Source organism: Nomia melanderi, chromosome 13 (genome assembly GCF_051020985.1).
Source record: "Nomia melanderi isolate GNS246 chromosome 13, iyNomMela1, whole genome shotgun sequence".
NCBI lineage: Eukaryota > Metazoa > Arthropoda > Insecta > Hymenoptera > Halictidae > Nomia > Nomia melanderi.
Genome location: NC_135011.1, coordinates 423269 through 438369, shown reverse-complemented (window position 1 = coordinate 438369; position 15101 = coordinate 423269). Strand labels below are relative to the sequence as shown.

Genomic DNA, 15101 nt, shown 5'->3' with positions numbered 1-15101 from the left:
TTTATATATTGTTTACGTATTTGTTACATTATATAAAGTAATAAATTAATTTTCTATTAATATAACTGTTATTCTATTTACACTTATACATTACTTTCATACATTCTCTTGTGCCTTACATAATACAGTATAGATTACCTGCATTGTCATAATCTATATATAACAAAACTGTGATTCACGAGACTGATTTATATTCTTCATACTCTTTCTCAATTGTGAAATAGAAATATAATTTAATTGAATAATTATCTTTCATAATTTCACAGGAAAATTGCAATTGTTTGAAGATTTAACATGTAACACGATTAGCAGAATTTAAAGATTTCATATAAGTTGTACAGTTTAACATTGGGTATTTTAGATCTCACTTCTGTATTCAACAATGACGTCACTGAAAAATGTAACAATAACTAGTATAATTTAAGTACAAAATATGAATAACAAAAGAAAAATAAATGAATAAAAAGAAACTTACAAATCGTCCTCTCATCCATTCTATAAGGTATGTCATAAAATATGAAGTATGAACACATTCTTTGCAGTGTTATTAAATCTCCTTGAATTTCTCCCGTGGTTAAGTAAGATTTAATGCACGGTTTCAAATCTGGAAAATATGGAAAAATATTGGAAGAATTTAGAAAAATTATGAACAAATGAATCGTAATAATTACCATGTTCCCAACTATCCATAATATATGAAATTTTTTGTTCGATTGCTTTCACGCTTTCTGCGTTAAGCAATGGTGTCCTGTTTTCCGTGTAAGACCGTTTTAACACCAGTGACGAAACAAGCTTCATTTGCCATACGGAGAAACTGTTCGGCTCCCTTTCTATGATTTCAATGCTTTTCAACAGGTTTACCCATAAAGGGAGAAGTGTCACTTTATCTTTTATCACGCACTCGTAAACAATTATAGCAAACGTGTGTAGGAAATGTTTCTCAAATTCTGTCATGTCGAAGTGCTGTGCTTCAAATCTGTACGAATAACTAACACTTCTCAAACCAGACGACAGCTCTGCGATTTCCATTTTCTCCGTGGACGAATCCGATTGTTCATTCCAACTTATTCTTTCAGATAAATCACTCGAGCTTTGAGTTAAATACCCAGAGCTACTTTTACTACCATAAGACTGTGTATTCAAGTTGCTCTCGATAGTCTTGTCTTTTTTAGGCCACTGTAAAAAGTATTTCACTATATTTAATACAGTTCTATTGTTCGTAAACGACGTCACAGATTCAGGGCGAGCAGCCCATGCGATCACATCTTCGGTTGTTAATGTTTGAGCTATTAAACTTCTAAATCCGTGAGGGTCTTCTACGTATGGTAAACAACCAGCCCTTTGTTTAACGTCTAAGGATTCACTTTTCTTAAGCATGTTCTCAAGATGTTGCCAGTTATGGCCTTTCTCGAAAACGATTTCCCAATATCGTTCATCCTTCAGCTCAATCTTTTTCAGACTGGATAGTTGTGGTAACAAACATGGCGATTGAAGTACTAAATCTTGTCCTTCAGCTTGTTTCTCCGATTCAAATGTTAAATGTACTTTACAATAGCAATATTGTCGACTATCGATGTCTCTGGGTAATATAACACGTGGTTCTGCAGCCAACACGTACAGATGCCTTAGGGCTTGTAAATGATACCTACGATTCATCAAATTAATACAATTATCGCGTTAATAATATTCAATAAATATATTACAATGGCACAAACCTATTGTCATTACTATGAGTTGGAAATTTCGGGAAGAGAGAAATTATGAGAGCAGCCACTGCACTAGGGCTATTCGAAAGGGTATACATTCCTCCTCCGAGAAACAAAAGACCAAGTGCCATGTGCGTTGCTAAATGAGAACCATATGTAACGACGCTACTTGCAGGTCCCACGCGTGTCCTCACATGTCGACATATCCTCATGATCTGTTTATGGGTCGTACAAACAATGTCCACGTGAATATCCAAATAATTTTACTAAGGGAAATCATAGTTCATCGAACGCCTATATCCTACCTCTAAATTACCCGACCCCGCCATCACAACAGCAGCAGAAAGTAAAGTAACGTTCAAGCAGGTTTCAATAGTCGACTTTCCTGCCAACTCGGCGATAGTTTTATGCGACAGAGCCGTGAACATCTGAGCATAGTTGTACAGAGTTTTAAAGGCGTTCCTGTTAGCAGTGCCAGCATACTTCAAACCTAGGGCCATACAGGCTCCCGCAATAATATTGCAATAAGCTTGGCTGCATTTCAATTAACATTAGTCAAAATAACAGATTATGAAGATCTTAATATTTGAACGTAGCTGATATACTAACTTCATAGTCTCCAAATCCACATTCTGCGCTATTTCAGAAGTCGGTTTCTGTAACCTATATTTGTAAACAATATTGGGTACATGGCTGGACACCCAAGACTTCGTTGGTTCAATTTCGTTCCACAGAATGAGCGACTTTGCTAGTATCCGTAACAACAGGAAATCAGGTCGTATAAAGTCAAGTAAATATTGAGTGTCGGGGGCCTGCATCCATTCTGCCACTGCTCGGTTTCCAGTATCGAAGTACATAAGGCCCAGAGCTATCGTTGCTCCAGGGCTTGTCACATCGATATTTATAGAATCACCTTCTCTAATTTGGTAACTGAAATTATTAGACAGTGAGAATGACACTAGTAAATAGTAAGTTGTAATGCAAATACACAAGTATATTTACCTGGGCGATTTATATTTGTCCTTTTGTGATCCAGTGAAGGGCCTAACGTGTCCACCTACCATATAATAATGTAAAGTGTCAGGTATACTAGTCAGGTCTGGTCCACCACCGCTTCCTAGTACTACTAAGCCTAATGCTAATCCCGCCGCTAACGAATAGGATTCTCTGTCCACGCAGTTCTTTATCTCCGGTCCTGGTGGTCTACCTGTCATTTGCCAGACCATTAAACACTTTGCTGACTGACCAAGAATACACTGCAATTTATTTTCATAATTTCAACTTATACCGCTTACCAATTTCTGACAACAAAGCGTGAGAAATATGCCTGTGAGCAGTGCCTTGATACACCAGACCAACTCCCATTAAGGCAGCAACTTGAACATTGTGTTGAACGTTTAATTCAATGCTCGTTGGCGGTAGTAATGTTTCCACGTGGAGCGACAACAATTTAGTCATAGAAACATTCATTGTGCCGCGATGCGTTGCCGATAGACCAAGCAACAGGCCGACGCTGGTGGCTTCGTGACATTCAATTAAATATTCGAACGTATTGTAGGGTGCCAGATTTTTCAGGTGGCCATTCAAACCGAGAGCCATCAGGAAACCGGAATGTTCGATTCCAAACTCTCCTTGTTGCTGCTTATTATACACTATCCACGTCGAGTCAATGTTCGACGCGTTTGGATGAATGCGAAGTCCTGCGGCTACACCGTTATGAAATAATGGCCATAAATTCATGTTTGGGGGAACGTCGATGTGAGCCAATTCCACAGTAGTCCCGCGAGGAGGTGCTTTTCCTGTAAAAAATTATACTCTTGTAACATCGATTCTACATTTTCATAATATTATATCCTCTTTTATTTTATACCAGTCAAACACAACCGTGGAATTGGTAACTGCTCTGTAATGATAGGCGTCGATGTCCTCAGAGTGAACATGCCTCTAGCCACCGGAAGTGCCATCGTTCTGGTACACAACGCATGCAAATGCTTCTCTTGCTCCTCTATAAACTCATGATCGCTCACGTCTGGTCTCTGTACTATTGCTATTTTCACCGGCTTCGAAGAGTTAAGGAGTTTTCGTACTTCCGTTACCCTGTGGTCCTTGTTAAATCTCAGTTTCAATACCTACGAAGAACGACTGTTATTGCATGTGACAAAATAAGGAAATGTTGAATATAAATATGTTTTAAACGTACAACATCATCGAATTCCATGCCATCATCTTGCTCAGGATCTTTGATCGAATAATTTTTCCCTTCGTTCTCTGGATGCTGATTCGATGGGCCTGATTTCAAATGTCTGTCCAGTGCAGCTAAATCTTGACGATCTATCAATTCGTACGCTTGCATCGGCCAGTTTGATGGTGGTCGTTCTCTGCATCTGTACATCACATCTTTTAGTAACAGTGATACACCGGGTGGCAAAATCTCAAGGTCTTTCTTGGTCATGCCTGAAGATAAATATTTTAAGTTAGAGAAAATTAACGGTATTTGGAATCTAAGAAACATACCCATTTCATGATATATTAACACTATCCTATCTATCGTGGAATATTCAATTTTCTTAAATATTTCCTTCTCGCACTTAGTTCCATTCTCTTGGAAATCTATTCGACTACCGATCGGAATCACGTGCTTTATAATTTTATCGGTGTCTGGTACATTTGGCTCATTCTCATGCGCTATGAGTGCAGTTAAGTAAACTATGTTTTTCGTTTTTGGATTTACTTGGCTTAAGTAAGGGAACGGCGTCGTTTCTCTCTTGTTTAATAAATTGTCTAACGTTTCGAATATATTTGACGGTTTCGACTGAATGTAACTTGGTACTGTGATCTTCTGCAAGTCCGTCTCACTGATCTGGGACGAGACGTCTCGTAAGTGGCAAAGCGAAGGAAAATCGAGAAAATAATGATGGGAGTACATCTCGAATTTCAAATCTACGCTCAACTGGTACAACAACTGACCGAGCAAAGGTAAGCTCTCTGACATCACGCAATTCAATTTCAATTCTTCGTACAACAGATGCAACGAGAACAGAACTAGCGGAAAATATGGGAACAGAATAGATTGCACGTTGATTCTTCCTGTGCTACTCGATTCTGTAATATTTGGCACTGATGCCTGAAGAGCGCTGGCCGTTTTCTGCAGACCAAGTATATTCGAAGTAAAAACTTGAGGATTTCCATTTTTTAGGGAATGTATCATGTACATCCAATCGTCGGTGGTTCCTGAATTGTTCGTTTTCTGTTTCTTCGGCACCACCATTGGACTGTTGCGCTCGGCAAGCTGGTTGTTTTCATTTCTTTGGATTAATTGTAACTTTTCAACGTCGTAACCCAATAACGTGAATAAGACCACAAGGAAAAGATACCATTCTTGTTGTGGCGAGAAATCTTGGGGTCCAGGGGCATTTCGAGCTCCGTACCATTTTACCAGTAGCTGCATTGCTAAATCTTTCTGCAGTACACTTCTTAGAGTTTGTAAACATTTAGTAACTGTAAAGAGATATTAAAGGTAATGTCGAGTCGAAGTTAAATGTGCTGTATACAATTGGCATTACCTAAAGGAGAGGTGCTGGATGTTGGCAAAGTTATTCGAAAGTAATTCTTATTGCCATATTCCAGAGTAACCTTATTTCCTACTGCTTCTTTTAAAATAAGAATATTAGAATCTACTATAGAGTTTTCTAATAAAATGGGAGGCCTTGCACAGTTCCCTCCAACTGGACTCAACAAGTGCAGTCCTTCCTCGAATTTAAGATCGTGTGCAGCAGCACAATTCTGAGAGATCAATGAACTTCGTCGTGGAAACGGAGAGCCTAGTTTAGAATTAATACTGGATAAAAAATAATTGCACCCAGCCAAATTCGGGAGAATTCCTGTGACATGCAGTTTGCCCACGCAAATCACACCGGAGTATAATACTACTCCATTCGATAAATCCATGGTAGCTATCATATGCAAATTCTACAAGAAATAATTCATTTTATTCTTATAATGATAATTATAAATAATTACGTGAAAAAGATATGAATGAATACTAACTGGTATGTTGACGGCGTCCTTTGCTACGATGCTTGTTACCATGCCGAAAATAATTTGCTGTTGCTTGTTAGTTTTCTCGAGCCTAACTAAAAACAGTTGAGATCGTTGTGGAACCAAATAACACAAGTAACTCTGCCCGACAAGATCCGATGATAAAAATACTTTAGATGCCTGACCAGATGTAACTTCCCTTAAAAAGTATAATACAATTAGCGATAATGATACGGTTTTACCAATTAATATCTCTTAACTTACTTCCTAGTTAAAGTCCAAAGGAATTGAAAACACAAAGGAAATCTGTAATAGGGTATTTAAAGATAGGATTTCAAAGGATTTATAACAGATAAGTGGAGTACTTACTTGGGAATCCCAACATTTTCAGTCCACACATGATCAAAGCAAATTTCAGGATACAGAGGTTTACTTGATGCTATAACATCTTGCTGCTGTATATTACTACAACTGCCACCTGGACTATTTTGTGTACGATTCAATGCAGAGGCCATAATTATCTGATGTAATCTAGTGTGGTGAATGACCGAAGAAGGTGGTGCACCAAGTGACGGTGAAAATGCAGAATGAGTGGGAGATTGACAGCGTGAAATAGTTGCCATTGGACTCTGAGATCTTGAGTGTTGCTGTTGTTGTTGCGAAGGAGATGGTCCTCCTGAGCAAGTCGTGGTATAAGATGTTCGGGAACCAAACGGACTATTCGTTATTCCTAGTCCAATTGTGCTTAACTGTGGATTTGGTACTCCTAAATTTCAATTATTTATTACAAATATCAGTATCTTTAGATATAAGGTATACTCTAAATTATTTCGATAAGAAAACCAACAATTTACCGAATATACTTAAATGTCCTTTATTTGTACAGTTTTTGTTATATGAAAGATTACTTCCGAAATTTAATGGCGACGCACTTGCAGAATGAGTAAATATACTAGTGGTGGAGTCATTGCTACCACAAACTATCTGACATTCTTCCATTGACGCTTTACGTATTTTATATACAGAATGCAATCCAGTCTTCTTGTCATATATCACAGCCAAAGATGGTTCAGAACTAGTGAATACAATTTTCTGATTTGAATCATACATATACGATATGCTTCCTACAAATATTATAATATTTATATAGAAATAACTTTAGCTAATTTCAATATTGTGGAAAATGCATAAAAATAGTTATACTACCATGTTTAATAAGTACAGGGCAAATTTCATCTAAAGGATGCATCAGAGAAAAAGCCACTGGTAAAGTTGTATCATTATGGAATTGTAATCTATTTCCATCTAATGATGTATACCTGTAAATGTTAAAAATAAATACTGATAATGCATATTACTTCAGTGAAATTTACAGTATTTTTACAGAACAACAAACAAACCTCATTTCAGATGTAGGAACTTGTGATTTTTCTAACAAAATTCCATACTTTATAGGCCAGACTGCAGACACCTAAATTACAATGTAATTTAAGATATATGTTTATTAGAATGACTATGTATATTCTATTATTATGTAACTTTTACCTGAAATTGCAAGCTGGATACATAATTTTCACCAGTTTCTGTGAATACCTTAAGAGTATAAGAATCGATCAAACATATACATTCTATTGCTTTGTCATTACTTTCTTCATCTTCTAATTCTTTCCCCTTCAACACATGACTAGGTATACTAGTATGAAATTTACACCATAATGCATGTTTAATGTCCGTTTCACATGTATAAGTTGTTTGTAACACTCTAGTATTTTGACTACCCTTTGAATGAATTGCAACCTTGCCTGAGCAATATAATTCTTCTTCTCCACACAAATCATTCTCGCGTACAGTCCAAAAGTCTTTCTACACATTTTATTAATTTAATTTGTTAGAAACTTCAGTACCAAGAAATATTACTCTCTTACTATTGCAATAATAATAATAATAGTAGTAATAGTACATACCGGTGATCTATCCGAAATATTTACTTGGCTAAATTTTTGTAATAAAATATTCTCTCCAACAGTAGTTTGGTTATTTAATGTTTGTTGACTAACTACTGGTTCAGGATGCCTTAGAATTATCTGTCTTCCACCAGGAGTATACTCCTTCGAAAATAAAAATGTTTAAATAAAATTGAAATAATAAATTGATTTTATAATGTTAAGTAATTTAAAAAATGATTTATCTTGATTATATTATTTTAACCTAAAACATTGATGACCTACCACCGGTTCTGAGGCGGCAATCATCTTCTCCCTAGTTTCATCCAGATTTGCTGACTATAATTATGAAAAATTGAAAAAAACAATATTATTCGATATTTATTTAAGATTGTCTTGCAAAGTTAACTGGAAAGTGATTTCGCAGATACAGTGTTGTTAAATGATGCATTACTATGGACGTCGCCATATTCGAATGTGTATATATCGATGCATACAAAATTTACATACTATACCAAAATATGACAAGCGTGTTTATTATGTCATAATTTTTTTAATTAACAAATAAAACACGATATGATCATTTATACGTGTAAAGAGTTTACAGATTTATTTTACCAAAGCATACATATTTACAAATACTTTGCAAAATTGTTACTGCAGGTAGAAATTACATCATCTTTTTCTTATAACGTTAAATCGATCGACTAAAGCACTTAATTCTTTTAGTTCAATAAGAACTGATTGCTCCGTTATGTTAAATATAATAAAACTATAAATAGTATAAAAACATAAATACATATATAAATTGTGAAGATATTATTTTAAAGATAAAAAATAAAAAATTTATAAATAAGTTCAATATTCAGTATCACTGAGTACATTTGAATTTGGAAATTTGTCTGTGTACATTTCCAAGGAATCTCGATTAATGGATATTCAGTAAAAAACGGAATATGAATTTTATTTTAAAACTATGATTAAGAGTATATATCGAACCTTTTTACAGTTAAATTATAAAATAAATCATATTACATTTCTTTTAGTACTGTATTCTTTGATGGAACGGGTATGCATATTTTATAATTCCTTGGAATAAATACTCATTTGAAAGAGAAATTTAAAACGCACTTAAAAAAATTGCGATATTAAAAGCATTCGAAGAGCACTGTCAACACGGTACATGTCAATCTTTGTGCCGAGTGTGCCATTACTTATGTGTTGTACTTAAATTATTTGTCATTAAAATTTTTAATCTTTCTAATTTACATTCAGAATGTTTTACGATGAATTGCTCTTATACCGTCTTCTTCATATTCCTTTTTACTAACCCACATCTTCTTAAATGTATCTAAGGAAGCTAGAATGGACCCACCAATCCAAGTACTATATAATCGTTCCTGAGGTGCTGATATCTAAATATTAGGAAAGAAATATTATTAAGGGAAATAGCTGTAATGAGAAATATAATTTCAATTAAATGTTATGCATACCCTAATTTTTACATCCTTTGGTGACATTTTACGAATTTCAGATAATAATCTGTCACCGAATCCCTAATGCATGAACAATACATGTATAAAATATAGTTCATTCTAGATTTCGCATACAAGCTTCATTAATTTCATACTTACACGGAATAATGTTGATCCCCCTGATAAAACAATATTCTGGAATAAAACCTTTCTCAAATCTAGGTCAGATTTTTGAATGGAATATGTTAACACTTCATGAAGTCCTTCGCATTCCTCACCAATCAGATCTGGTCTAAAAAGCACTTCAGGAGCTCTAAATCGAGCTGGACCAATCTAATGTAAAGAAGTATCATATTTTCCATACATCACACAATATAAAGTAGATTTCAAATGTGTCCAAATTACATATTATGGAACTGAACTATAAAATTACCTCTAAATAGCTTCCATCAGGCAATATATATTGAAATTTTTCTGTTTCAATTGTTTCTTCCTTCTGAGGATTGCTAGCAAGATAGCACACACGTTCTTTAATTGTCCTAACAATTTCAAATTCTGCTGTTGTTTTAAAGTTAATACCCTCTTTACGTAAAAGAAGTCTGAGATGTCTTGTAACATCACGTCCTGCTATATCAACCCTCATAATACTATGAGGCATAGCAAAACCTTCATAAATAGGTACTGCATGTGTAACACCATCTCCAGAATCTAAAACAACTCCTGTTGTTCGTCCTGTGGCATATCTATAAAGATTGAATGATAAAAGTGTCATCTATTATTGAAGAATATCTCTGAATGATATTATTAAAGTAAAAAATTTATAGATCAAATACCTACAGACTAAGAACTGCTTGCATAGAGATAAATAGAGCTGGAACATTAAATGTTTCGAAAAATATTTCTGCTGCCTTCTCACGATTTTTTCTTGGATTAAGAGGTGCCTCTGTTAATAGGACCGGATGTTCTTCGCAAAATGTAGCTAGTTGATCTTTGCCATACACATAAGACCAAATTTTCTCCATATCATTCCAATCTGTAACAACTCCATGTTCCATCGGATAATGGAGAGATAAAAGGCCACGATGTTCCTCTGCAACTGGACCCATGAACAAATTTCCTTCCAAAGCACCAGCCATAACACGCACATGTTTGGGTCTGCCAATACTATAAAATGTCATTGGGTCAATTAAATAACATCTATACATTAATAGTAATAAGAGATCTTTTTTTATTACAAGCAAGCTAAAAATAATTCCTAAACCTGAATGATTCATAACGCTTAGGATAAGAAACTTTGAAGTTACTTTACCACCTAACAGTAACCGCAAAGTGAGCACTATTAGGAATATTAATTAGACCATATAGAATAATGTGCTTACTAATTGGGAAATCTGCATTTTGGTATTTGATCCCCAGCGAATCCTGCTTTTATTACACCTGAACCCTAAAAGATACAAAAAAATCACGTAACCACATTACTATCGATTTAAAATTGCAGAAATAATAACAATTTCAAAAAACATCGGAATTATTTGACACACTAAACGATCGAAAAATGGAGTGATTCATTTTAGAAAATAGAAAACAGTTTGCTCGTGAAATCGAACAATGTATTATTTGCCGATAATTTCAAGGAGAAAGTACGAAAATTTGGTGTTACTCAGGAGCCGACATTATGGTATGATTTCAATTTGACATACCGATTCGAAGGATGTAAAAATTTTAACGATTTTTGAATTTTATAAGTCGCTTACGTTGTCGATAACCACCGGTTGATTAATTATGACATCGTAGGGCTCCATAATTATTTGAAAAACGTAGTGTTTTATGTAAGAACTTTGAAAATTCACAAGTGTAACCCTCAGCCACACACCTATTCTCTGGTGAGGTTTGAAGGCAGTTATTGACAGGCGAAACAAAATCACTTCTTCCTACTAGTCGCAAACAGGGTTGCCAATAGATGATTTAAATTTGAACTTAACAAAGCCTCGCAGTAACTTATTGCTAAAGATATCTGTATATATATTTATATATATTTTCATATTTTAAATACATTGATAAGTAAATAAATTATTCTTGAAAAAAGGGCATAAATATTTTCAACGTGTTTATTTTGAGATCATTTAACATTACAGTATAGTTCTTGTTTAACAAGTCACAGCCAAGATCTGAAAGTTGCTTATGTGTTTAACTATTTCGCATAAAATATTTTCCTTTACTAAATTATCTTTCCGTGTATATAAACATGTGTCCGATACATATGTTAATTATTTAAAAATCAGTGCAACTTAAATGATTTAAAAAACGATAATACAAGAATAAAATGAGAAAGTAATCAAATTTAGTTAAAAAAGAGTTACATTAATACTAACTAATTACATTGTATCAAGTAGGAAAACAATCTATTGTTGGTTTGTCTAAAAATCTTTTACTTGAACTCATTGTTAAAACAGTCTTCGCACATAATAAACTTTACATGATCGCAATACGCGAGTGAATGTTTTGAATATACTTTTGTGCAATCTAATGCAACTCTATTGCATTACTTTGTAAAATCCATACACCTATACCTTATCAAAATCCTTCCATTATGAAAAAGAATCTTTTCATACAAGCGATTCGGATAACTTATAGGATATATCACATGTTATTACATTTTCCGTAAGCAGTAGAAAGTCTTTTGATTTCGGTACTATAAAAGGGGTATACGTGGAAGTATCTAGGCTTAACGTAATGCTAAAATTAGTAGATTTCCGCCATAAGTAGAACAACCAAAGATGTCCAACCCGTGAACGGATGGCTTCCTTTGCCTTCTCCATGAACGTCCGCATAATTCTCCCATACATATCCAGATCTTTTATATTGCTTGATAATATTCTGTATCAAATTTTGCCTTAAACTCTGGTAAATGCTCTTCGCTTTCTCTCGATACGGGCCTTCCACATTGGAATAGTGATGAGTTGCCCGTACTGTTAAGTAATTCAAGTTCATCCAAATAGGTCCTCTCCAGTAAGGAGGATCGTGTTCGGTATTATATTTCATGTACAACGGCGACGTCTTAGCGAGTGAACGCAGGCCGTATTTAGTCCATAGAAGATTGGGATTCGTTAAATCCTCTAACATCTTACCTAACTGTGGAGACTCGGGATCAACGATTTGCAGAATGTATGGGAATAATGAAACATAACCGAAAGATGAGTCCACATATTTTAAAGTTGGATCTTCCAAAACGACTCGTATCATTTCCGATGACTGTACATGGGATCTCGGAGGTGAAGTTGGTCTTTTTAATGTTACTTTGTCTGTATGCAGGCCAAAATCGGCATAGGTTTGCGTATTCGGCGACCAATGTAATTGGTTTAATAAATTATTATCCGATAAATATTTGTACGTCTCTTGATACTTCTCATTAGGGTGACTTATAATGTTGCTGATCTGATACATAATGTCAGCAGCAATCGCAATCCAACAGCGTAGATCAACGTGTCGTTCGTCAACATTTGGATGAGATGCTCTTGGATAATCGTCTAATCCAGATGTGAGTGTTTTTGGATTCAGCTCTCTGTTCGTGGTACCATCTCTACCTCGCCACCTGTAGGTGCTTGGTATGTCTCCAATTTGTGTAGTATTGAACCAATTAAACCATGCCTGAAGACGGGGATACAGTCTGTCGAGAAACTGGAAATGCCTCTCCAATATTTCCTCTTGATTGTGTTCAAGAATGAAACTTAGTGTTAAGAAGAACATGGGCGGATTAGCGTTTGTGTTGATTTGGGTAACAAATTCTTCTGGAACCTTCGATAGAGCTTCTTGACCTAGAATCATTTCTCTCGGTATCCAGCCTTCGACGTTCATCAAATCAAACCAATGATTTATGATATCTAATTCGATTTCTAAGTCCCACGTTGATATGAGTAAACCATGGAAACCCTCGTCCCATAGAAAACCTCGCGGGAAGAAACTTCTGCTAGGCACAGCAGTGTATAAAGGTGCTTTCCAGTAAGGCACAGGTCCTTTGGTATATTGGCTTTGCACTTGTGAAGTTCCATAAAAATATCCTATAGAACCTACCATATTTGAAAGGGACATTTTCGCAAACTGGATTTCCTCCTCCGTGTAACCCTTCGACCGCAAGTGAAATTTCTCTTCGAACTTTTCACTGAACAATCTCCGCTGCACTTCTAGAGCGCGTTCATAATTTTTACCAATTAATTTGTCGTTTCTATTTATAAAACTACCAGATTCGTAACTAACTTCTATTACAAAAGGAATTCTTCCTGTGATTTGTGATACAATGAAATTTGCATCTTTTTTCTTCCCATCTACTGCTAATGGTACTTGTTCACCTGCTAAAACTATGTGTTTCTTCTGAGATCCTTTATGAGATGCTACTCTAAGATTCTGAAGTACAGTCTCTCTCAAGTGACTTAAACTAGGAGCAACAGTTGCTAGAAACGAGTGCTCTTCTATACTCCCTTCAACTACATTAATATTTATTGTAAATGTACCTAAGCCTTGAGTATTTCCTTCTACACCCGTTATATGTTTTTCATCCCCAAGAGTGGTTTTAATCCATCCTTTGGTGTGTTCATCTGTGGCAGTGTAAAAGAGTAAAGACATTTCTTCACCATCCCGTATTTGTCTCTCAGATGTTACAGCTATTCTTGCTGTCCAATCTCCACCATGTTTACCACCAGGTCTTTTAACAAATGTAGTATTTAAAATAGCTGAACCATCTATTATTTCTTGGATACCAAAAGTTCTTCCATCATGTTCCAGCCATGCGTATCTAAGTCAGATTTAAACAAATATTATATATGTGATGATCATGTTAGATAATTAAGTGTAAAATATTATTTACCTGTCCAATTTATCCCCTTGTTCACACCAATGTCTAAGGCCACTACCATCTTGACGCAAAAGATGTGGAAAATACCACATTAATCCTGTTACTAAAGAATGCGGATCTCTTGTTTTTAATCCAAAATAAACACCTGGGCGATAAGTACCCCAATATCTGTCTGCAACATCTAAGCCAGAAGCTGTAACTAACTATTTTCAAACAGACAAAAAGAATATTATATTATTATTATTATTATAATGTTACCAATAAAATTATAATATTCTGATATATTGATAAATAAAATATACTTTTTCTACATCATATGGTGTATTCACTCTAGTTTCCAAATATCCTTTATAACTGAACCAGGCTGCAATAGCAATACATAAACTTGTAATTGCAGTATTCAACACTGACATTTTAAATTTACTTTCTTTTTTGGTGTCACTAGAATTTGAAATTTTATTCTTTGGTTTTGTAAACTTATCTTGTGTTTTATTCTTAGCCATATTAATCGTCCTGAAATGAATTATAAATATTTTTGTAATCACTGAAAGTGAGATTAGATATATATTTTTCTCGTAAAATTAATTATATATTTTTAATATATACCATAAGTATAAAGATGTTGTGACTTTTGAATATTGAAATATGAAATATAAATATTTTTTGTTTTAGTAATGTAAGACGGATTAAATAATTCCTCATTTAAATTATACTTTGATTTACCTTTACTCGATTCATTCATATCTTGAAGGTTATATTTAGCAATAAATTTAATACATACCTGTTAAAAACCGAAAAATAGAATACACCTGTATACTTTTAAAAAAAGTACGAAAAATGTATGACGTATACAAGTTACATCATTCCTTCTAACCGATTTTATTACGAAGCCACGTGAAGCAATAAAATTGGTGGCAACATATAGGAGAAAGTAGCGCTATCTTTTAAATTATGTTAAAGATTTATCAGCAATAAAGAATTTGGAATAATTATACTTTTCCTCTCTGTTCCCTAACTATTATACATTGATAAACATATTACCATAAATTTGTTAATCAAGAAAAAGTCATCAGAGTCATAAAAGTCTAAT

At 34.5% G+C, this 15101-nt stretch overlaps 3 protein-coding genes across 5 annotated transcripts; all 3 read right to left on the bottom strand.

Annotated features, from left to right (window-relative positions):
• Positions 1-55: 55 nt before the first annotated feature.
• shtd (anaphase promoting complex subunit 1) lies at positions 56-8161 on the bottom strand. Of its 2 annotated transcripts, XM_031986740.2 has the most exons (20): positions 7973-8161; positions 7709-7852; positions 7290-7607; positions 7145-7215; positions 6951-7063; positions 6599-6868; positions 6114-6510; positions 5754-5943; positions 5270-5675; positions 4221-5204; positions 3907-4160; positions 3577-3835; positions 3002-3505; positions 2709-2913; positions 2316-2636; positions 2012-2240; positions 1716-1921; positions 672-1645; positions 476-604; positions 56-391 (listed from the first exon to the last, which is right to left on the bottom strand). In XM_031986740.2, the coding sequence occupies exons 1-20, from the start codon at positions 7994-7996 to the stop codon at positions 306-308; spliced, it is 6084 nt and encodes a 2027-aa protein (XP_031842600.1). In that variant the 5' UTR covers positions 7997-8161; the 3' UTR covers positions 56-305. The 2 variants fall into 2 exon arrangements, with proteins under 2 accessions (XP_031842600.1, XP_031842602.1); XM_031986742.2 differs by lacking the exons at positions 7145-7215; positions 7290-7607; positions 7709-7852; positions 7973-8161 and having other exon boundaries at positions 6599-6819; positions 6951-7027.
• Positions 8162-8267: 106 nt separating this feature from the next.
• Positions 8268-11085, bottom strand: Arp1 (Actin-related protein 1). Its single transcript, XM_031987149.2, has 7 exons — positions 10917-11085; positions 10542-10606; positions 10000-10326; positions 9596-9905; positions 9322-9495; positions 9181-9243; positions 8268-9102 (listed from the first exon to the last, which is right to left on the bottom strand). The coding sequence occupies exons 1-7, from the start codon at positions 10962-10964 to the stop codon at positions 8959-8961; spliced, it is 1131 nt and encodes a 376-aa protein (XP_031843009.1). The 5' UTR covers positions 10965-11085; the 3' UTR covers positions 8268-8958.
• Positions 11086-11256: 171 nt separating this feature from the next.
• Positions 11257-15007, bottom strand: GCS1 (mannosyl-oligosaccharide glucosidase). 2 transcript variants are annotated; one of them, XM_031986939.2, is made up of 5 exons: positions 14735-14780; positions 14618-14639; positions 14314-14524; positions 14024-14214; positions 11257-13951 (listed from the first exon to the last, which is right to left on the bottom strand). In XM_031986939.2, the coding sequence occupies exons 1-5, from the start codon at positions 14751-14753 to the stop codon at positions 11905-11907; spliced, it is 2490 nt and encodes an 829-aa protein (XP_031842799.1). In that variant the 5' UTR covers positions 14754-14780; the 3' UTR covers positions 11257-11904. The 2 variants fall into 2 exon arrangements, with proteins under 2 accessions (XP_031842799.1, XP_031842800.1); XM_031986940.2 differs by lacking the exons at positions 14618-14639; positions 14735-14780 and adding an exon at positions 14793-15007.
• Positions 15008-15101: the final 94 nt, after the last annotated feature.

Excerpts from the sequence above, each read along its gene's own strand:
- shtd (XM_031986740.2), bottom strand. The coding sequence starts at position 7,996 with ATGATTGCCGCCTCAGAACCGGTG. Across the intron at positions 1,646-1,715 it reads ACTCATAGTAATGACAATAG|GTATCATTTACAAGCCCTAA; the intron begins GTTTGTGCCATT and ends GATGAATCGTAG. Across the intron at positions 392-475 it reads AATGGATGAGAGGACGATTT|TGACGTCATTGTTGAATACA; the intron begins GTAAGTTTCTTT and ends TACATTTTTCAG.
- Arp1 (XM_031987149.2), bottom strand. The coding sequence starts at position 10,964 with ATGGAGCCCTACGATGTCATAATTAATCAACCGGTGGTTATCGACAAC. Across the intron at positions 9,496-9,595 it reads CTGATGGAAGCTATTTAGAG|ATTGGTCCAGCTCGATTTAG; the intron begins GTAATTTTATAG and ends TCTTTACATTAG. Across the intron at positions 9,244-9,321 it reads GGGGATCAACATTATTCCGT|GGATTCGGTGACAGATTATT; the intron begins GTAAGTATGAAA and ends TTCATGCATTAG.
- GCS1 (XM_031986939.2), bottom strand. Across the intron at positions 14,525-14,617 it reads ACAACATCTTTATACTTATG|GACGATTAATATGGCTAAGA; the intron begins GTATATATTAAA and ends AATTCATTTCAG. Across the intron at positions 14,215-14,313 it reads CACCATATGATGTAGAAAAA|TTAGTTACAGCTTCTGGCTT; the intron begins GTATATTTTATT and ends GTTTGAAAATAG.